The sequence below is a fragment of the Phyllostomus hastatus genome, unplaced genomic scaffold (genome assembly GCF_019186645.2).
Source record: "Phyllostomus hastatus isolate PE091 unplaced genomic scaffold, TTU_PhHast_1.1 phas_contig_29, whole genome shotgun sequence".
Taxonomy (NCBI): domain Eukaryota; kingdom Metazoa; phylum Chordata; class Mammalia; order Chiroptera; family Phyllostomidae; genus Phyllostomus; species Phyllostomus hastatus.
The window spans coordinates 5,606,798-5,630,740 of NW_025333835.1; the positions used below are offsets into that span (position 1 = coordinate 5,606,798).

Genomic DNA, 23,943 nt, shown 5'->3' on the forward strand with positions numbered 1-23,943 from the left:
AAACCAGAATAACAAGTATTTCTATTCCCATCCTCAGTAAATTTTTAAAGAGCTCCCCTCCAGCTCATTGCCTTCAAGAGTGTTCATGCAGACAGGCCTCTTCTGGCTTGGGTTTCCAAGTACTGGTGGGCTGACTGGATGGTAGATAACCAATTATTATCTGCTCATATTTACACACAGGTTTTACACCTGAAAACTAACAGATGGTGCTACTATTATAAAAATGTCTTCGTGCCCAGTAGTTCTGGATCAGAAGGCTAGTAAATACTTTCACTTCTCAAAAACAAAAACTGTTCCCGAAAATCTCACTGACTAGCAAAACCAAAAGTAATTCATCTATCCAGAAATAAAAGTAGAAAGGAAGGGGATATACTATATGCCTCCCAGAATGGCTAAATTTTGTTTACAAAGAAGAAACTGTCAATATCAGGTGTTGGTGAGGATATAAGCAAATGAAAGCTTCATTCTCTGCTCATAGGAATGTAAATTAGAAAAAACACTTTGGAAAACTGTTTAGCAGTACCTACTAAAGCTGATTGTGTCCAAGATTCCACCCAACAGAAATACATACCCATCTGTCCCAAAAGATAAGTGCAGGAATACACGTCGTGGCAGTATTCATAGTATCCCCAAATTGGATACAATACAGCTGTACACTGGATAGGTAAACTGTGACGAAATCATACTATCAAATGTTGTTACAGCAGTGAAAGAGAATGAAGTGCTACTACACACAACAACATAGGTGACTCTCACAGGAACGTTGAGCCAGAGAAGCCAGATACAAAAGAGTACATAGTGATGATTCCATTCTATGAAGTTCGAAAACAGGCAAACCTCGTCTACAGTGATAAGAGTCAGGATAGGGACTTACCTATGGCAGGGGACAGTCAAGTCCACGAGAGGCCCTGGGAGGCTTCAGAGGTGCAGGGCGGTACCAGGATGTTTTCATGTTTAAAGTTCCTTGAGCTCTGTACTTAAGACTTATGCACTTTAGTGCAAATATATTATACTTAAATTTTAAAAGTTGACCAAAATAAACAACAACAAAAATAATAAGAAAGGGATAGTAGTTTATTGGGAAAAGCCTTTCCCTTACTCTCACCCCCGATTTTACTAAGTTCTATGTTGGCATACATAATGGAAACAGAATCTTGAGCTGAACAATGCCTTAAGGGATGCTAATCTAATCGAATGTAGCAAAAGAAGCAATATCAGCATGAAGAACTTAAAATCTTTAGGTTCTTAACATAATGGTGAATCCAGAGACAGCAGATAAACCTAATATTCTAAGAGAATGTAAGTATTTTATGATTCTTTAACCTCCTTACCAAGGGCAATAACAGGTCCCCTAAAAAGGACCCACTTTTATCTTTTTTACAAATTATTAGCAGGTACACCAAAAGAAGAATTATGCAGTGCTGTTGGGCTACTTATTCAACTAGCTTTTGCTTGGTCGTGACTCTATTGCTCTTCACACCTCCTGCCTCTTCTCCCCAGTGTCTGTGAAGATCGAGGACCTGCGATGCCCTTGCTATGTACCTTTAGTCTGGAACACTTGTCTGGAAAGGATATAATAAGGCAGGGTTTTGTAAACCTCCATAAGGAGTTGAGATTTGTTCCCTTTTTACTTTTGAAGAGCTGCATTATAATAAATTAACTTTGAAAGTTAACTTAGTTGGCTGGTAAGATTTCTATCTTGCAAGCCCACTAAAGGAATTGAAGAAAAAATTATCCTGGTAAATATTAAATGCACTAGGTTAGTTGAGTCAAATATAGAAATATCTAAAATAGCAAACCATAATTACTCCAAATTGCTATATTGATAGATCTATATCAATATATTTAGAGAATATTCCACTGAAAATTATATTTAGATAATACTCCTATCTGATGGGCATAAAACATGCAATTGTGGTATTGTTTGGCAGTTTTAAATTTAAATCTTAAGAGTACAAAATAATGTCATGGAATTCTTTCCTGGATATGACATTTAGCAAATTGTATCAGTTTTGTAATGTGGTCATTTATTTCTGTTGTTTCACTCAATTATGTCCATATGCTTATTAATATATTTAGGTACTCTTAAAAAAATACATGTCCATACCATAAGCATTTATCTGTTGATATATAGTGAACTATTAAAAATTCTAATTTCCTGAATATTTCTAGTATAATTGTTCTTAACATTTCTTAGACCTGGCTCTATCCCAGTTTGGAGAACAAAATGAATTACTGAGAGTCTCAGACAGCTGGTTAGGAGGTTTTAGTATCCCCAACAATCCAGACAATGAAATAAAAGCTTTTCATCAAGTTACATGTCTTCTGGGTTCTAGATGTTTTGTGCTTTCTTTTGAATGCAGATGTTGGGATAGAAGGACGACGAAGATTGGAAAGCAAAAGCTAATTTCCTATAACTAATTATCCACCCAAGGCTCTCAAAATGCCTAACATCAATAGCAGGCTAGCTTAAAATAAACTTCATTAAGACAAAGGTCAAAATAAACATGGAATGACTATTTTCTAAGAAATTATTTTCCCATAATTTGTTGCACTTAGCAGATAATTTTCCTATTTCTATCATTGACAAATAGATTTACTACTGAAAAAAAACATTTTTCTGTCACTTTTTAGCATTCTTAAATCAACTTACCTTTTAAAAGCTTTCAAATTGGAGCCAATTCCCAATTATTCAAAAAAAAATATTTGTCACTACCATTATGATGCAATTAGGAACAGGCAAGGGGTAAAAAACTAATTGGGGAATCTTTCTCTTAATAGAGGTTATTTTCATTGCTAATGAAGTGTAGACTGCTATGCTTCAAACAGACATTCACAGACAGTACCCCCTCGCTTTGCAGATGACTTCGACCCAGAGAATCTTAATAATTTGCCCACATTGAGCCAAGACTAGAATTCTTACATGCTGTATCCTAATCTGACACTTTTTCTATCACAATCCATTCTTTGTCTTGATCATTGCATTCCTGAAATGAAAATATATTCTGCACCATAAACTGTTATCATTATATTTATATCTAGATTTTTAAAAAAACAGACTTCATTTTTTGGACCAGTGTCCAAAAGCAAAATTGAGCAGAAAGCACAGAGTTTCTATATATCTCTTGCCCACACCTCCACACAGGCATAGCCTCCCACATTATCAACGTCCCCCAGCAGAGTGGGACATTTGTTACAATGGATGAGCCTAAATTGACACATTGTTATCACCTAAAGTCCATAGCTGACATACGGTATGGTTCGTTGTTTGTATTGTGCACTCTAAGGATGCAAACAAAAGAATAATGATATGCATTCATCATTGTAGTATTATACAGAGTATTTCACTGCCCTAAAAATCCTCTGTGCTGCACCTCCTCATCCCTCCCCCTGGCAACCACTGATCTTTGCTCAGTCTCCATAGTTTTGCCTTTCCCAGAAAGTTGTATAGTTGGAATCTTACAATATGTCGCTTTTTCAGATTGACTTCTTTCACTTAGCAATATGCATTTAAGTTTCCTCATGTCTTTTTCCATGCTTGATAGATCATTTCTTTTTAGCACTAAATAATATTCCATTGTCTGGATGTACCCCAGTTTAATTATCCATTCACCTACTGAACGGCATCTTAATTGCTTCCAAGTTTTGACAATTATAAATAAAGCTGCTATAAACATCTAGGTGCAAGTTTTGTGTACACATAAATTTTCAATTCTTTTGGACAAATACCTAGGGAGTACAATTGTTAGGTTGTATGATAAGAATATGTTTGGTTTTATAAGAAACTTCCAAACTGCCTTCAAAAGTGGCTATAGCATTTTGCATTCCCACCAATAATGAATGAGAGTTGTTGTTGCTCCACATTCTCACCAGCATTTGGTGTTGTCAGTGTTTTGGATTTTGACCATCTAATAGGTGTGCGGTGGTATCTCATTCTCATTGCAATTCCCTAGTTACATATGATGTTAACCATCTTTTCATATGCTTCTTTGCCATCTGTATGTTTTCTTTGGTAAGGTGTCTGTTCAGATCTTTCTCCCAGTTTTTTGATCAATGTGTTCATTTCCTTATTGTTGAATTTTAAGAGTTCTTTGTGTATTTTGGATAACAGTTTTTATCAGTTATATCTTTTGTAAATATCTCCTCCCAGTCTGTGGCTTGTCTTATTCTTTTGATAGATTTTTTTAGTAAGATGAAGTTTGGTACATATTACATTTTGGGGGAGAGTAATGGCTGTGGTCATGACTATGAAGATGAAGAGATCTCCACACCATTTTATTAGTTTATCTGAGGTAGGGAGCAAGCTTCAGAGAGAGACTGGGTCTTTGCTAGTGCACTTCTATGTGGTGGTTTTCAACAGCATTGCACAGACCACTTACATTCCCCAGGAATCCTCTGTGTCCCTTTTCATCAGCACGTGGTCTGTGGGCCAGCTATACCTAGGAACTTGCTAGAAATGCAGAGTCTCAAGTACCAGCCAAGGCCTACTGAATTAGGAATTGAATTTCAATAAGATCCCTAAGTTATTTGTATGCATATTAAATTTGACAAGCCCTGCTCTCCATAACCTGTAAACTGGTCTTAAGAAAGATATATTTCTTAAAAGTATAAAATGAGCCCTGGCTGGTGTGGCTCAGTGGATTGAGCACCAGGCTGTGGACCAAAAGGTCACTGTTGATTCCCAGTTTGATGCCTGGGTTGCAGGCTGGGTTCCCAGTTGTGGGGGCATGAGAGAGGAAACCAATCACTCTTTCTTGCACACATCATGTTTCTCTCCCTTTCTTCCTCCTTTCCCCTCTCTCAAAAAGTAAATAAATAATCTTTAAAATATATATACATATGATTTTTTAATCCCTTTGAGAAAAAAAGCTTATTTCTGTTTTTTCAGACTGTAAAAGTCACAAGTTATATGAAAATTGGAAAAATAAATCAATAGAAGAAAAATATCACCCATAGTTCCATAACTCAAAAATAACCATGATTATTATTGTTTTATTTGTTTTCTCCTACATATTTTTATATGTATGTAATATACTTGCATATACATTGAGATAATTCTGTATAAACATGCTTTCATTTCACACTTTTATCACTTAACATTTTACAGGAAGCAGTCAACTTTCATTCAATAAATTTTTTTTGAACTATGTGTCAGGCACTGTTCTTAATCTAGAGTGACATAGGGCTCTGACCCATGACCCTTACTTTCTAGTAGAGCAAGTAGATAATAGATAATACATTTGCAAGCAGTGATAAGTATAAAGAAAGTAAAATAGAGCAGTGAGCTAGAGAGTGACACAATGCTTTATTTTTTCTTTTTTCTTAACCCATACTCATGATCCGGACCTCTGTGATTCCTTTAGAATTGGCAGTGTAATCTCTAGTCTTATCAGAAACTGTAATGTTTTTTCATTATATTTTATTGGTTATACTATTACAGTTGTCCTGATTTTTTCCCTTTTGCTCCCCTCCATCCAGCACTCCCTACTCCCTCAAGCAATCCCCACACCATTGTTCATGTCCATAGGTCATGGGTGTAAGTTCTTTGGCTTCTCCACTTCCTATACTGTACTTTACATCCCCGTGGCTGTTCTGTAACTAACTATTTGTACTTCTTAATCCCTTCACCTCTCACCGATTGTCCCACTCACCCCCAATCTGTTTATCTTTAACATTTGGCGTTTTAATTATAATGGGTATTGGTGTAGGCCTCTTTGCCTCCATCTTGTTTGGGATTCTGTGCTTCCTGGACTTGTGTGTCTATTTCCTTCACCAAATTAGAAAAGTTTTCTTTCATTATTTTTCAAATAGATTTCCAATTCCTTGCTCTTTCTCTTCTCCTTCTGGCACCCCTATTAAACAAATGTTAGATTGCTTCAAGTCCTACAGACTGCTTACACTATCCTCATTTTTTTGGACTCTCTTTTCTTCTTGTTATGACTGGTTGTTTTTTGCTTCCTTACATTCCAAATCATTGATTTGATTGTCAGCTTCATCCACTCTACTGTTGTTTCCCTGTAAATTGTTCTTTATTTCAATTAGTGTATCCTTCGTTTCTTACCGGATCTTTTTAATTCTGCTGAGGTTCTCACTAAGCTCTTGAGCATCCTATTAACTAGTATTTTGAACTCTGCACCTGATAGATTGCTTATTTTGTTCAGCTCCTTTTTCTGGAGTTTTGATCTGTTCTTTAATTTGGCCCATGTTTCTTTGTCTTCTTATTTTGGCAGCCTCCTTCTATGTATTAAGTAGAGCTGCTTTGACTCCATGTCTTGGTAGTGTGGCCTAATGTAGCAAGTGTCCCCTAGGGTCCAGTGGCACAGCCTCCCCTGTCATCCAAGCTGAGTACTTGAGGTGTGCCCTGTGTGTGGGCTGAGTACACTCTCTTCTTGTAGTTGAGCCTTGATTGCTCTTGGCAGATCAATGGGAAGGGTTTACCCAAGCCAGTCAGCTGCAACGACTGGCTGTGACCACTGACCATCAACCTGCACCCTCCATGGAGAATCAGCTGTGGTGGTATTATAACATGGTCTGTAGCTGTCCACTGGGTGCCTTGGCCCTGGGGTTTCCTAGGTGGCACAAGCCAAGATCATCCCCCACCAATGTTTTGCCCATGGCCACCCTGCCTGACTTATAAAGCAATCTGAGATGGCTACTACTTGTGCTGGGCTTGGAGATTTCCAGGCAAAGTCAAGCTGTGAATCTAGGCTGCTGGTTCTGGGCCTGGGGCTCACTGAGGCCAGCTGCTACTTGTTTGTTCATTATGGAAAAGCAGCTCGGGTGGGCTGGTAATTTGGGTGGGGTGCAGTCTCTGGGGATCTCCAAGGGATGTCAAACAGTGTTAGCCAGGTTGATGGAATTTTAGATAGGATGCCAATCTGCCAACTCTGTGGAGGGAGGGCCCAGAAAAGGGACAATGGCCTCTGCCCAAACCAATATCAGACACTTCAGCCTCCCCATGCATGCCACTGGTACTGCTCAAGCTACCTTCCTGGCACTGGATCTCAGAGAGAGTCTGAGTAGGTGAGTCCATGTGTGGGTTCTTTAAGAGGAACTGCTTGGGGGTCTACCAGTTTCTTCCACTAACTCAATCCCTGCTGATTTTGCAGCCAGAAGTTTGGGGGACTTACCTTTCTGTCACTGGAACCCTGGGCTGGGGGGCCTGGTGTGGGGCTGGGACTCCTCACTCCCAAGATATCCCTCCCAAATTTTTATCCACCACATGTGGATGTGGGAATAGCCAGGTCTATGTCTGTGCCCCTCCTGCTAGTCTGGATGGTTGTGATTTAATTCCATAAATGTCAGACTTTCATTCAACTCAATTTCTGTCAGTTCTGAGTGATAGTTGCTCTATATTTTAGCTGTAATTTTGTTGTGGTTATGCAAAGAGGCAAGCCATGTCTGCCTATGCTGCCATCTTGACCAGAAGTCCAAAAACTGTGATATTTTCTACAGTTAAGTATTTGGGTACACTGAGAGTTACATATAGTACTTACATGTGACTTCATGGAAATTCAGTAGCTTCCCTTGAACTTTTGGACAGGTATATAGTGTCTGAATGATTATTCTTCATGGTAAATGAGTCAGTCTCCCCAACTTACATTAACTTTAAAAATACTGTGATCTACTTTTATGAAATGTAGAGGTTTCTCCTCTCTTGAATTTCAAGGCCTGGCCCATGACATGCAGTCCTCTATGCATATGTCCTCCTAACAAATTTAAACCCAGATTCCTTCTGTGAGGGAATTATACCTCGTAGATCTTAGTGGAAGTGTAGTCATTTCGCCAGCAAAGAATCCCCCTTCACTTATATTTGTATCCTAAGGCTCCATGTCTTTGCTTGTTATTCTAATGCTCTATTTTAGTGTCATATTTCTTAATCCATTTAAATTAAGAATTAGGAATTTTAGCTCAAATTAAAAGTCAATTTTCTGTGCCGCCAGTGAAAAAATTCAGTGAGATGATATCTGCTGTGCTCAGCCAAGGTCATATGTATGTCCTCCAAGCATAGCAACCAGGGCGCAGCTAATCCCTCTGCCTGTTACCTTGGCAAGTGTCTTATGCCATCAATTAGTAGATATCTTCGGTTTTCAGAAACACTAAAGTATGAGGAAGGGAGTAGAATTATTAGTTAGAAGTTTGGCATTTTATATTTTTACTATGGGGAAGTGGTGGGGGTTTTAACTTATTTTTACTACAGTTGTGACCTGAATTAAAAACCATAGAAAGTACTTAATCTGCAGGCATTGCTATGGTTCTTTATGAGGTTAACACATCACTGGTTAATAAAATCAATGTAGCATCTAGTTGAATTGGGTGGGGAGTCCTCAGGGTCATTCCCTTGCCAATGAATTGACAAAACTTTGAAAATCAATACTTGATAACAGCAGTACAGCTGTTACATGCCATGTCATATACTCTCATTCCAGTTCTAATCCCATATTCTTCTCTTACCCAGCTCTAGAATCCTGCTTCCATGCCACGTTGATGGCAGCTGACTACTGCTACTACTTTCCCTTGCACTCTCTGCAGTGCTCATGTTCCCAGCCTAGACTAATCTGTGAGAGTCTGTCCTCACCTATGAAAGGCATTAGAAGCCTGTGCTCTGCTGATAGGTACCTCCAAGAGTCATGGAATCTCAGGATTGGAAGGTACCTAAATGCTCATCCACAATAGTGTTTGCCAGCATACAGTATCCTAGAAGCAAGACATCAGGAATAATTGGGAAGAGGAGGAAATCGGAGCTGGGTCCCAATCACTGTTGCAGGAACAGCTAAACTTTGGCTGTCTGATCCATAGCCCGCTGAGAAAGGATTTTGGGAGACTCTGCTCATCCCTTCCTCCTGCCACATGTAGCTGTGCATTTTACAAAGTTACACGAACTCATTGAGCTATGCTCCAATGAGTCCCGTTTTCCTTTGAGATCATGGGGGTCTTACCAAGAACACATATCAGGAAAGAACATACTCCCAGGGGGTACAAACCTGGCAGTTCTGGAATTAACTGCCAACCAAACTGAATATGTTTATGCTGGCACTTAGGAGTTTTCCTCCTTTTATTTCATATTCACATTAATATATCTGTATTCAAATATGGTAATTTTGTACCTGTTTGCAGCAAGCATGTTAGGAACCAGAAAACAACACATATAGCACTACCCAGAGTTTTGTGGTGTGGGGCTTCTTATTTTAGGGTTAGTCTGCCCCTAAAATAGACACTGGCTGCCTGAAGGATGACGTGGTATTTTTTCAGTGACAACGCTGTCATACTGCCACCTTGAAACAGTGATGGAAGCGTGCTTAGATTAATGTGTACTTGGTTGTCTTTATTATGTCTCACCTGACAATGATGATGATGAAGAAACCAGCTAACACAGGTTGCCAGGCTCTTTCTCAGCTAATTCCATGTGGTAGCTCATATAACCGTCACAAATAACTCATTAAAGTAGAAACTAGTGTTTTCCTTTTAGAAATGGAGACACTGAAATGCACACTGGCTAAGTAACTTTTGAGGTCAGACACCTGATCATAGGGAAGGGAGGATTGGAACTGGGCTGTCTCACTCTAGAGCACATGATCTTTACTACGTGAGCATGCATAAAAATCTTTTAGCTATTCCTTTCTCTTCTTAAAATAAATATAATCCCTGGCTATTAAAATCCTATGCCTTGACTAGGATATTATAATTCTTTATTATTTAACTACCATCTTAGTCCACCTGGCATAGCTGTAACTTATTGTGGGAAGGTATTACAGGGAAATGCCATTTGATTTTGCAGTACAGACGGTCAGTGAGACATGTGGACTACCAAATGTTCACACACTGCTGTTTTCAGTTGTTCCCATTTGCACTGTAAGTCACAGACACTTGAATAACAACTTCTTTCCAAAATGAAGAGTTCTGAAGATTCTCTGTGCTTGCAGACAATGTTAACAAGTTCAAGCTCATTGTTTTGCTACCTAAAAGATTTCTAGGAGTATGCTGACCAAAAATCTGTAAGCAGTGCATCACCATTACATTTTCAGATATTGCACATTTCTCAGTGGCTTCATTTGCATGCTGTTTTCCCATTAGTATGTGCTCTGGGACATTTCCCATTAGTATTTGCTTTATCATTATTCCATATGTTAAAACAATTAAAATTGACATAATCCACACAAAAGGCATTTCTTTGTCAGCAGAGCAGAAATCTGTTCATTTATGAAACTGCGTTTATGCAGAACCATTACTTTTTTTAAAAGATCCTGAGTATGTTTCCTGTTGACCCTGCAGAACTAATTAAAATAAGGATTTCTGTGTGTGTGTCATTGCAGGCTAAAGGTAAAGAAAGACAGTGGCTAAGACACCAAGCTACTGGGGAACTAGATGATGCCAAGATCATTGATGGGCTGACTGGAGAGAAAGCCATCTACAAACGCCGGGGTGAGCTGGAGCCACAAGTAAGTAACAGTCAGCTAGTCACCTCACATCTGCAGAGTTTGGCCTTCTCCATAGACAACCACTTTCTTCAGTTGCTGTCCTTGTCAAAACACCATGAACCTTGAATATATAACCAAGGAAAGCATTGTATTAAAAGAATTAAAAAAAACACAACTATTATACTATTTATTATATTATTCAAAATCCAAGCATGAGTCAAGAAACACCAAGCAGGCATGCTCAAACTGAGCAATTTATGGAACAGTTAATAAAAAGAGTATTTATGCAACTAAGGGTGGGGTTGAGGAAAGCCAGACAGGCAGTGGGGATCCTGACAGCAGAGCCCTAACCCACCCCGGGTCTGAAAGGTACAAAGGGTGAGAGCCTGCAGAGGACAAACCGACAGGAGCGGTGCCCACAATGGAAGGAGAGCTCACCCGTGGGCCACAGCAGAGAAGGGGCTGAGGGAACAAATATCCCACCCTCAACCTCTGACCTCCTGCCAGTGCCTCCCATCAGCAGAGCCCACTTGGAAGCCAGCAGCCAGGAGACAGGCTGATGCTTCCCTGCAGATCAGCTCCCAGGACACCAAGCAGGGTGCTCTAGAGGGGACTGAATACCCTTGGAGTCTGTGAATCCCAGAGGCTCGTGTGAGTGAAAACACCAGAGTAGTCTTGGTGGTTTTCTTCTGTTCTGTTACTTTAAAGATTTGTATCCATCCTATGAAGAAAATTTTAGAAAACAAGGAATTTTCCTTCAAATAACTCTAATGTAAACATATGTAAAGCTTTAGATGGTCTAATATTAAAATATTTGCAAAACAATGACAATAAAATGAACTATTGAGTTTCTTGGAAGCCCCTGTGGCATCCTATGCTCCTGAATAATCAGAATTGTGAAATAGCCACTGAGCTGGGGGCACAGTGACTGGTAGGAGAGGGAGTCATGTACTCCACATAAAAGTTTATTCAGGGAGGATCCTTTGGTAGTTTGGGGAGTTCATACTTCCATGTCATTGGTATGAGTCAACAACTGCTTTCTCTATTGACTCATTGTGGTCAACAAATGTGTTTAGATGCGCTGAAATTGTGAGTAGTCGTGGAAGCGTGTGTGGTACTCTTCTTAATTTAGGCAGACTCAGCAAGTTTTTAAAAAATGTACTGAATTTGTCTCAAACCATTACACTAATACCCATAGTATTTTCTTCAAATTACGACTCTGCTCATTAATTCTCATATCTGTCAGCAAGTATATAATAATAGAATAGTCTGGAATTTTTCTTCCTCCTTTTTTCTTATAAGTAAAGTGACAAATATACTTTTGCTTTTGATTCTGCAAATTGGCAGGCATGAATCCAAAATCAAACTGAAACTCATGAGGTTTTCATAATTTAATTGACAGTTGTTGCTAAATGGCAGTAAGGTGCTACTTTTATGCCTTTAACTGCCAAGGAAGTAAAGAGAAGTAGTAATTCAGTAACTGGAAGGAGGAGAAAACTGAAAGCCTGCTAAACACAAAAGACTGAAGAAATATTTTCCTTCAGTTCTTTGCTAGACTCATTCTCACAGAACCTTGTTTTGGGAATCTGGCGTTTTTTTTTGTGGACTCTGTGGAAAATGATTTTCAAAGCATTACACAAGTGTTCAAGTAAAATTCATGTGGGCTTCCGAAACAGTTCAGTCTTGCTAGAGTAACTGAGTCTAAGGTATGACATGAGAATGACATGTTAGGGTTCATGTCTGTCCAGGTTATTATTTTAAAGACAGTGTCAGCTTCAGTAAGGCAGTTTTACTGGACTAGGTTGGGTCTTGACAGGACCATAATTCCAAAGGAAGATCTTTTCCATACGGCCCCACTACCAGCACAAGTCTGACATTCCATTTACTGAAGTACAGTTGGTAGAAGCCTTTCCTTTTGCCTCATGCAGCACCGAGCCCATTGCTTACCTGCCTGCCTCGTGGCTGGTGCTCTGGGCCCGTGTGAGGGAGGTCCCCAGAACAGCAGCAGCCAGTGATGGTTTTCTGGTTCACAAGACCATTCTTCCCTCCCTCAGCTGGGAAGCCCCCAACAGAAACCCAAGCGTCTGCGCCTGGTGGTAGATGTGTCTGGCAGCATGTACCGCTTTAACGGGGTGGACGGACGGCTGGAACGCTCCATGGAGGCTGTGTGTATGGTAATGGAAGCCTTCGAGAACTATGAAGAAAAGTTCAAGGTAATGGCATGAACTAAGGATAATAAGAGGCATCAGTGACTACATCTGCCTAAGACTCCGTCCTGACTCAGGGCGTGGTGGTGGGTGGGTGGTTGTAGTCTCCACCCAGAGTGGACAGATATCTTCACCTTCTCATGAGTTCATGTATCACAGAAAAAGTGAGCCCATGGTTTTGTCTACTCTAATAATCAAAACATGGTAACACCAGAATTTGAAGGAGCACTGCACTTCACAAGTTATATGATGTTAGCCAAAGTGTTCCAGGGAAACAACAACAACAACAAAAACAAGCACTTAGAGGAACCACAAGTCTCTTCCCCAAATTTCTTAGAGCTGCCATCCTCATTCCAGTTCCCCCAGCCCACTCCCATTCTTGCCCATCACCAACCGGGCAGCCTCCCAAGGTCTGAGTATGCCCCCCAAATATGCTGTTCTCAGCACTGTTTTGTCTTTCCACTTGGGCGGGGGTTACACATTAATAGATGGCTCCCCAGTTGACAGTGAAGATGGTAACCCTGGGAGAGATGCAGCCTTCCACTCAGACTTTTCCATCTTGCTGTTGCTCGATTTGCTCTGCATCCTCCTTTAGAGGTCTGAGCATAGAGAGGGGATCCCCTGTGGCCTGAGATGAGCCCATTGATTCTATCTTACTATGCAAACCACAAAGAGCAGTTGCACTTTCTGCCCTTACCAGAGCAGATGACTTTGAATTCAATCACATGCTTTGTATTTATTATCAGATGTTCAGTTGAAAGAAAAGGTACTTGTGCAGATATGTGTAAGAGGTACACAGTCTGTCCATAAACATTCTAGATTATATTCCAGATCAAATGTATCCTTCAAAATTAGGTGAGCTTAGTTCATTATTTGGCTTCACATCCCACCTACATTTGAGGATTGCTGTGTGTTATAGTGGATGGATACAGCAAGAAACAGATTGGTGAAACCCATTGCTTCACTTTTTTTAGGCACATTTGTGAGGCTCTGAGTCTCCCAGGGTCCCTTGTATGATGCTCTACATGAGAGATTGCTTTTAGAATTAAATGGTAGAAAAGGCATGTGGATCAAATGGCAGGAAGGAGGAATGCTGAGTGTTGCCAGTTCTGTACAAGTACAGGATGCAAATAGAACATGGACTTTCACTGGAGGGGAGTAGCTTTGTTTCCCTTCAAGAATTGGAGGATATTTCCCCTTGTGGTCAGTGAAAACTATGCAACTATTTTAAGATTCTCTCTTGGTTTTCATGGCCAGGAAGCTTTGAGCTAAAGTCAAAGCCCCACCGTCACCACTGTGTCATGTCTTATAGCTTGAGACTAGTGCTCAGCTTTTCCTTCCCTTGACCCTCCCTCCCTTTAGATGTAAGTTCTTCTTGGTTTTGATTATTTAAATTAAAAAATATTTTTTCTTTAATCCTCACCCAAGGATATGTTTTTTAAATTAATTTTATAGAGGGGGGAGGGAGAAAGAGAGAGGAAGAGGAACATTGATGTGAAAAAGAAAATTAATCATTTGCTCTTGCATGTGCCCCAACCAGGATCGAACCTGCAACCTTTTGTTGTACAGGACAATGCTCCAGCCAACTAAGCAACCCAGCCAGGGTTTGATTTTTATTTTTATTTTTTTACTTTTTTATGTTGTATGGATTTCTAGAAAATGTTTCTTTTAAAATATTTTAGTTCCTTTCTAGTATGAGGTGGAGGATAATTCTTAAATCACATGGGCCACTGACAAACACAGGATGGTTACTGCATCAGCATAAATCCCACCTAACGTTTTAAAACCTTTGGGTTCTGCTAATATTTGAATCAGCACATCCACCTCTTTTGTGGATCTTGAAGGTCAGTGTTCCTCAGCTTCCTTTGAGATTTTAATCAATTATAGACTGTAGCAAGCATACCACTATGAAATTTGGCATACTTACAGAATAAAATTTCCAGTTAAAAAGAGAATTTCTATACCTTTGAGAGCAGAACTGCTCTGATTTGTGAAACTACAACAGTTCTTCCAGGTTTTAATAAAGATTTACTAGAAGTTAATCAAGAAATTGGTTATACAGCTTCCCTGGACTTGTCAAGGATTAGACAAAGGGCAGAAAGTGACAAAGCTGATAGGGAGTTGAGGATCCACTCTGACAGCCTGCAGGTAGTTGGTGTGGTCATCATAGAGCGGGTTGAGTATTCCACTACATTTTACACAGTGGAGTGTAGAGAGATTCACATTTGTCCAATTCTTGCCATTAAAAGTCTGTAATCTGGAAGCACTATTAATGAAACTGAACATAGACAAAAAAGAAGCAACATTAAGTAAGTGAGTATTTATAAGATGTTGTTTTATTTTGTTCCTAATTGACAGTTACAAACCAAATTATGCTGAATGAGGTGCTAGATTTCAGTAAAATTACAAACATTAATTGAATACTTGCTAAATGTGGTATACTCCACTGGGTACAGAGTTCCCTGCCTTCCTTGAGCTTGTGGCCTCATGATGGAGGCACATAAAAACTGCTATTCAGATAGGTTTGCTGGAGAACTGCAGTAAGAGGTACAAACACAGTGCTGCCCCAGACACTCCCCTTCGGGACATCATTTCCAAAGCAGTATTTTGCTGATAGTCTCTTATATTGCCACAACAGTGTAAAGAATTTTCTGTCTTTATTAGTAAAACCACAGCTATATTGATCACTGTAGCGATATGTGACAACAAATCATATATTTATAGTGAGATATAGCAGAACAGCAAGAAAAACTTGAAGCAGCTTTATCATTTTTATGCTGTTTGATTTTTAATAGGCAGTACTTTAATGATTTTGGTTTTGTGCATTTTTGTATACTTATAAACATATTCCTCATATTCACTACAGTTCCTTTGGAACTAAAGTTCCTTTAGGACTTTTTTAAAAAGCATGCAAAGTGTTATGAAACCAGCGCATTAAAATCTTTTCAACAAGAGGAAATACCTTAAGACTTCACAAAACAAGCTCTCTGAGGAAAAATGGTAGGTAGGCATGTGTCTGGAGGGGTGGGGGAGGGGGCAGGACAGGGAAGGCATAGCCGGGTCCTGTTCCTGCAAGCTCCACATCGTGCCCACAGACATCAGCACTGGGGCCACTTCCCAGGTCATTTCCTCAAGTTTCCTCATTCCTCAGACAGGAAACTGAGACCCAGAAACAGGCAGGACTTTCCCCAAAGCTGGAAGGCCAGCTGCGGACAGAGTCGGATGGAACCCAGAACTCTTCCGTTTGTTTTGCCTTTTTTGTTTTATTTGGTTTTGTTTTGAAATTGTTGCCTTCTCCACCTTTGAAAAAATTTAAATATACGAAAATAGTTGAAAGAAGAATAAAATTAACACCCATATGCCTTTACTTAGATTTGCCAATTGTTAATATTTTCCTTTATTTGCTTTGCATTTCCCTTTAGATGTATATACTGAATCATTTGAAAGAGAGTTATACACACCATAATGCTTTACCTCTAACTACTTCATTGTGCTTCTTAGAGTAAGGACATTCTCTAACACAACTTCAATACCATTGTCACTTTTCTCAGCTATCCCAAAGGTATTTCTAATTGTGTTATCCACCCCACCCCAACCCAGGATCCAGTCAAAGTCTACACCTTATTTTTGATCGCTGTCTCATCAGCCTCATTTCATCTGGAGCAGCCGTCTCTCCCACCATTACCACTTTCACTTTTCATGATGGGCACTCTCTTAAGAGTCCAGCGCCCTTCATTCTGGATTTGCCTGGCTGTTTTAAAATAGTGCCACTTACCTTGTCCCAATATCCTCTATATTGCCAGAACTGCTAACAGTCTTTCCCCCACACCAGGTATACTGGACACTGTTTAACATTCCCACCACCCCTGCCAATATATCTAAGACTTTGGTGGCCACAGGCCACCCAATCTCTGCAAGGGCTGTCCAGGCCTCCTTTGTAGACAATGCAAAGGAGGTGGGATGGAGCCTACTTACATTCTATGAGATCTTTTTGTTACAATTAAATACTTTAGGCTATAGGTAATGGGTGCACAAAATAGTACAAAACATAAAAGACACAAAGGAGCAAGACCGAAGCATAAGCTTCTCTGTCTGTCAGCACCAGTGCCCATCTCTGGTGGTAACTAGGAATAGTGGGGGGTTTTGGCATTTTCTCAGAGATACTTGATGCATGTACATTGAGTGGCAGTATAGCATTCTACCCTGCTCTGTGTCTTTACACTGCGTGATTATGTGCAACTCATTTAATCTCTCTGTATTTTCATTTTATTATTTAGTTAGTTAGTTAGTTAGTTATTTTTTAATCCTCACCCAAGTTTGGTTTTAGAGAGAGAGGAAGGGAGAGAAAAAGGAAGAGAAAGAGAAACATCGATGTGAGAGAGAAACATTGATCAGTTGCCTCTTGTATGCACCCCAACCAGGGATTGAACCCGCAACCTAGGTATGTGCCCTGACTGAGAATCAAACACATAACCTTTCTGGTGTGCAGGATGACACTCCAACCAAATGAGCCACCTGGCCAAGGCTATCCTTTCATTTTCTCCTGTGAAAGAAACGTAATAACTAGGACTAACTCATGAAGGTATCGAATTTACTCACCAAATATAAAGTGATGCATGAACAAAAGACAGTTTTAGGAGCTTCTGGTGAGAAATATATATTCTGTAACCCAGGATGGCATTGCATGTGATGTCTTTAAGAATTCAGGAGTGTGCTCTGAGACTTCCCATGCCCCACTCCCCAGTTCCAGACAGCTCTTAATGTCGTGTTCCTGCAGCCGTCCCTCTGTTGTAAAGGTGTCCAGTCTGTGTTTGCTTTGAAACTGTCAGAAGCCCTTGTCCTGGCCCAGTGATCTGGACTCTTCCATGAACCCTCTCACTTGGCATCTGCTTTGTGTTTTATTTGGCTTGGGCGCAGCTCCTGAGCGCTGGGTCATTAAAGTCCAAGAGGCTCATTAGCAGTGAGCCTCCACTTTTTGTTCTACCTCAGCAGGACCTGTGTGCCATGCCACAGACACCCTTGAGCAAGACTTACTGAGAAGGAAAGGTAATTCAGTGGCGGGACACATTTCAAAGCCATCTGGAGCTTTTCAAGTTCCTCATAATTGTTCTACCAACTGAATTCAGTTCTCAGGAACAGCACTGATAGTAGGTCACTTAAGACAGGGGCACCATTATCTGCTAATAATCAGCATAAAGTCCTCTGATCTTCTAGTCAGCAGAGTTTTTAAACACAAAAGTGAAAAGTGGAATGGAAACGTTTTGTGAATCGCTGTATTGTAGTCAGGAAGGATTTTCTTCCCTTCATCTTTATTCCAGTTTGGTCCTTATGATTTCTCCAAGCCTCTGGGAGTGTTTCACTAGGACCTTAAGGCCAACCTCCTTTCCAGAATTTCTCAATGCCTTTTTTTTTTCCTGAAAGTACTCAGTAACACCAAAAGTTAGCTGATTCTGCACCAAACACTGAAATAGTGATATAAATCTGAAAACAGATTTATTTAGTTATTGAGAATTTGGACTTTGGGGAAAGAAAGTACCCAAAGTTATTGTTTCTGTGGAGACAGATAAACCATATCCTGAGGCCATAGTTTTCAACAGTGTACCAAAGAACCCTTGAAGGGCAGTGGGCAACGAGCATGAGTGGGCGGCTTTTATCCTTCCCCCCCCCCCCCCCCGCCTTCCCCAATGCAGCCCAAACATTTCCATTTACATTGATGCTGCCTGGTTTCTCAGTCTGGGCTTTTGTGCAACATCTCATATGGAGAAAGAGTTCCTCTGCTTAAAAATTTTAGGTAGAAAACCACTATTCCACGGTCAATTGTGGATTGTGATTTCTTACAGACTCTGAGAACTTTCTTTTTGGAAAAGAGTTTATCAGTTCCTAGTTTGGTGTAGATAATTCACTCCCCTGACAGGAAAAAGCAAGGCACAGGTGTTCCTATGACTAAGTGAAGCAGGCTTTTTACTCCAGTAGGGGTGTACCATTGCATTTTCTTGGAACCTTGGGGGCAGGAATGACCTTGGAAATTATTTTTAAACTCTGTGTTTCACAGATGAGAAAATCAAGAGCAGAGAGGTTAAATGCTTTGCTCAAGCTCACATAGGTAGGCTGTGAGAAGCCCGGACTCCCCATATCAGGGCCCTTTCTGAGTTGATGTTTTATCTGTTTTTTTGCAACCATTGTATTCCCACCGAGTAGGTGTTTTTACAAAACTGTAATTCAGGAGCTGTACCATGTACATAAAGTACTCTGTCTTCTCCCCTTAACACTTCATCATCCCAAGGAGGTATAATGGACATACTTTTCTCAAAGATATCTTGGTCTGAAAGATGGGGTTAACTCGCAGAAGGATGTGGAAAGGTATGACTCACAAACCAAACCTGCTGGGAAAATTCCTTCTATCAGAAACAGTTCAATGTCTTTTTCCCACATCTCAGGAATGTTTCACACATTTACAAGTGGAAACCAGTTATCCTATCAGGCTCAGTGTTTGAGTAAATTCTTATTGCCACATGGAGATAGAACCGAAGAACAGTATATAGACTTCTCTGAGTCCAAAGTTAAAAAAGACTCGAAACTGACTTAATTGTTGATGTTGAGAAGCATTGGCCAAGTCAACCATTCAAAAAACTGACATAGAGATTGGGCAGGGGAGGAGTTAGAAAATGCTTATTTCTCTGTAACAAAAACATTGGATTTAGAGTCAGAGCACCTGGGTTTGACTTCCACCTCTGAGAACACTAGATCTCTGACCTTAAGAAAGTCTGTTAATCTCTCTGAGCATCAATTTCTTCATTTGTGAAATGAGGTTAATAACACCTAACCCAAAGATATGGAGAGAAGCAAAAAGAGATGAGATATACAGAAGCACTTTGTAAACAATTAAGAAGTGTACAAAGCCCTGGCTGGTGTGGCTCAGTGGATTGAGTGCCAGCCTGCGAACCAAGGGGTCACTGGTTTGATTCCCAGTCAGGACACCTGCCTGGGTTGTGGGCCAGGTCCTCAATAGGGGGCGGTTCAAGAGGCAGCCACAAATTGATGTTTCTTTCCTTCTCTTTTTCCCTCCCTTCCTCTCTCTCTAAAAATAAATAAATAAAATCTTTTAAAAAAATAACTGTACAAATGTTGGCATTATGCTCATTAAATGTATAGCCCTACGCTTTCATCGACCCTGTGAGGTTAGGTAAAACAGAGATTATCCCTATTCGTCAGAGAGGTTAAGTGATTTACAAACATGTAATCCTGGGGGTCATCTAAATCAGCATTATTTACAAGGTAGAAACAAGATTTGGAAAGATTAAGTGACATGCCCTCAGTGAAAAAGCTTGTTAATGTCAGAGCTGTCTAGAATCTTTGATCTGCAGAACATTAATTTTTTTACATTAACTCCTGTGATATCAAAGAAGATGAGCTAGCTAATACTATAGATATTGGCTAACTAACTGTAGGCTTCTGTTGGCACTTTCGATGTTTTATTTTTATTTTTTCAATTCATTAAAGGTTTATTTTATTTTATTTTATTCTATTTTTAATTTTATTTTAATTATTGTTCAAGTACAGTTTTCTGTCCTTTACTCCCATCCCAACCCACCCACCCCTCCCTCCGCCCTCCCCATCTGCCTCCCATTTCCAACCCCCCCAGTTTTTGTCCATGTGTCCTTTATATTTGTTCCTGTAAACCCTTCCCATTCTCCCCTGAAATTCCCTCTTCTCTTCCCTCTACTCACCATCAGCCTGTCCTCCATGTCAGTGTCATTGATTATATTTTGCTTGTTTGTTTTTTTTGTTGTTTAGGTTCCTGTTAAAGGTGAGATCATATGGTATTTGTCTTTCACTGCCTGGCTTATTTTGCTTAGCATAATGTTTTCCAGCTCTAGCATCAAAATGTCCATACTACCCAAAGCAATTTACCTATTCAATGCAATACCTATTAAAGTACCAATGGCATATTTCACAGACACAGAACAAACACTTCAAAAATGTATATGGAACCATAAATGACCCCGAATAGCTGCTGCAATTTTGAGAAAGAAGAGTAAAGTAGGAGGGATCACAATACCCGACACTAAACTATACTACAAGGCCACTGTAACCAAAACAGCCTGGTACTGGCATAAAAACAAGCACAGGGACCAATGGAACAGAACAGAGAGCCCAGAAATAAACCCAAGTCTCTATCTATGGTCAATTAATATTTGACAAAGGGGGCAGCAACATAAAATGGAGTAAAAATAGCCTCTTTAACAAATGGTGTTGGGAGAACTGGACAGCTACATGCAAAAAAAAAGGAACTCAAGCACCAACTTACATCATACACAAAAATAAATTCGATGTTTTAAATCACGTACTTATCCTCTATTCATTTGCTAACCATTCAGCAGTGCCCTCTTAGAATGGTGTGTTTGGATTTCTAGAAAGAGGTTGGAATTTCACACATGGTCAGACTTCAGGAATAGCCTCAGGTAATTGTCTCATACCTGCTTATAATGAGGATGAATAATAACACATCACCTTTCCTAAAGTTAGCAAATGATTATCCTTCCCCCCCAAAATTTAAATATAAACCTTATTCATAAAAAATGCTGACAGTTCTTTATTCTAAGCAGAGCTTACTTTTCAGTCTAAGTATTATAAATCAGCCTTCATATCTGATGATAAATCATCATGCCCTGAATGAAGCCCAGCATTTGTCTTCATTTGTAATACCTGTCACTAAATAAATGAGATTTTCAAAAGAAAATATAGCAAAGGACATTTAAACAAGTTTTGAAAGCAAAAAAGTATTAAAACTGGTTTTCTCTAATTAAGGTTTTTCTTTATTTCTCTGGTTTATTATTTATGTTGGATGCTAAATACAAGACCCCACAAGGATTTCAGGGATGCTCTGAAAAATATAGAAATCATTATTACATACGAAGATTTTGAGCTACTCAAAAAAAGTATACTCTAAATGTTAGGTGCTTTGATCGTGACAGTGAGGTTCTTATTTAATGGCTCCTGTGAACCCTCCAGGGAAGCGAACTGGAGCCCCTGCCAAGTCTGGTTTGTCAAGGCAGGAGCCAGAGTGGCTGAGTGGCAGAGTCAGGAGTTAGAGAATGGAAATGAATGAGTTTATATACTTTTCCCTTTAACCCAGACAGTTTTGAGGATGGGCAAATTACTGTCTGCAAAATGTGTTGGCATCCTTGGGCAGCAGATACCAGATAATTCCGACATAGGAAATATTGGTTTTAATGGAAGTTTAGCATGATCTATAGTAACACTAAAAAATGCTCCACATTTGGATACCCTTTGGTTTCCTCTCAAGCATATTATTTCCTCTGGGCACATCTGAAAGATGAGAACCCAGGTCTGTAAGTCATTTTATGAGCCTCATCCTATTCCTTATGTTTGTCTTCTCAGCTGCTGTAATACTAATGAGGCACAGGCAAAAGCAGATTCTTCTGCAAATAGCACTTTCCTCACCACAAATACAGGGAGAAAACTAAAAAGGAAGAAAAGGCAGTAGGGAGAAAGGAAGAAAGGGAGGTCCTCAACCCATTTATCTTTATTTCATTTGCATGAAAAATCTAGTAGATAGATTAGTCAGTCAAATTATAGTCACTAAAATACTTCTGAAGTATTTAGTCAGCTGTATCTGGTTTTGATAAAGAACATCCAACAACTCATTTGGCTGCTATTTGTTTAACCATAAACTAGCAACTGTGGTGACCAGTTATGAAAACACTGTGAGCAGACCACATGGTCAAATATTTATTTATGCCTTCTCATCCATGGTTATCTGATTAGTAAGAACTTTAACCTTCAGTTAAAAGGGAGGGAAAGGTCTAATATATTTATAGCCCTCTTATCTCAGCCAAATAAGAAAAACCTCTGTCTCAAGAAGCTGATGTTATCCCTGGTGTAGTATCCTGTTTAACATATTACTTCACCAGCCCTGGAATGAAAGCAGCCTGCCAGGCATCTTCTCGGAAGGATGTGGCGTAAAACAATTTCCACTGTGACCATTGTCCAATCATATTTCAGGGCCTCGAGCATACTTCCCTGGAGGAATCTTGCCGTATCTCTCCACATCCATGCTGATCCTGGCACTGAGCATGCCGGTGACCTTAGTCAAGTGCGTACTAAAGCCAGTAATCTCCTATACTTACCCATTGCTCAGAGCTGTGCAGATTTTAGGTTCCAAATTTATTTGTTACCTTTTCACTACATTGATAACAAACTATGCCAATGAGATTTTTGTTCATGTATGGAATTTCTTACATCCTTAGAAAGTATTTATTGTCAAGCTTTTAAAAATATATTGGTAGATCGCTCTCACAATTAGTTATCATTCTTTGTGTTAAAAAAATTCTTGCCCTGGTTGGCATAGCTCAGTGGATTGAGTGCAGGCTGCGAACCAAAGTGTTGCAGGTTGGATTCCCAGTCAGGGTACATTCCTGGGTTGCAGGCCATGACCTCCAGCAAGCGCACATTGATGTTTCTCTCTTTCTATCTCCCTCCCTTCCCTCTCTAAAAATAAATAAATAAAATCTTTTTAAAAAATTCTTAAAATGAAGCATAGGATGATCTCCAAGCCCCCTGCTCAAGACTCCACTCTGGCTCCTCTCTGACCGTGTTTGGCAAAGAGTCTCTGCACCCAAGGGGGCATACCCACGTAGAACTAATTTCTAAATCATGCTCTGGTTCCTGGGATCCCCAGCTCTCCTGCTCAGATGAGCCCAAGCCTGCTTCCAGGGCCTGTGCGGACCTCTTCCATCTTTTCTTAGGTCCATTGTCCTAAGGCAGACTGGCCAATGGTGTGAGCCCCCAGGTCCAAGGGATGGCCAAGGGACAACTGTATGGCAAAATGGATGGTGTGTGGATGGGAGGGCTGGGTGTCCTCACACACGCATATTACATGCCTCATGGTGTGAGACAGAGCCAACTATACAAAGAAAAGATCATGGGCTCTAAGCCAGAGGCTTGTACTGCCCACATTGCCATTTCCAAATACTTGAAATTTGACACTGGCTTTCCAGGTCATTATGTGTATTGATCAAAGTAGGAGGACAGAGCATATTTTATTTAACAATTTGTAGCTGGATTTACATCTCTTAAATATTTAGACATCCTATACAGGCCTTCACTTACACACTTGGCCCTTCCAATTATGCATTTATCTCTGTCCATTCCTATTTTTTCTGCCTCCCTTTTGGTCTCAGAAAAAAGGAATCTTTTCCCTCCTTCTCCAAACCATACCCTCTGACTATGATCCTTATCTTCTTCCTCAGAGCCTCTGCTCTGCCACCTGTAAAATGCAGACACCTCTCCCCAAC

General features: G+C 40.0%; 1 protein-coding gene across 1 annotated transcript in view; it reads left to right on the plus strand.

Annotated features, from left to right (window-relative positions):
* Positions 1-23,943, plus strand: part of VWA8 (von Willebrand factor A domain containing 8) — a 421,660-nt gene that overhangs the window by 387,525 nt on the left and 10,192 nt on the right. The window contains exons 41-42 of the mRNA XM_045839249.1: positions 10,314-10,439; positions 12,473-12,631. Coding sequence (XP_045695205.1) covers positions 10,314-10,439; positions 12,473-12,631 — 285 coding nt within the window. The remainder of the gene's footprint in view (positions 1-10,313; positions 10,440-12,472; positions 12,632-23,943) is intronic.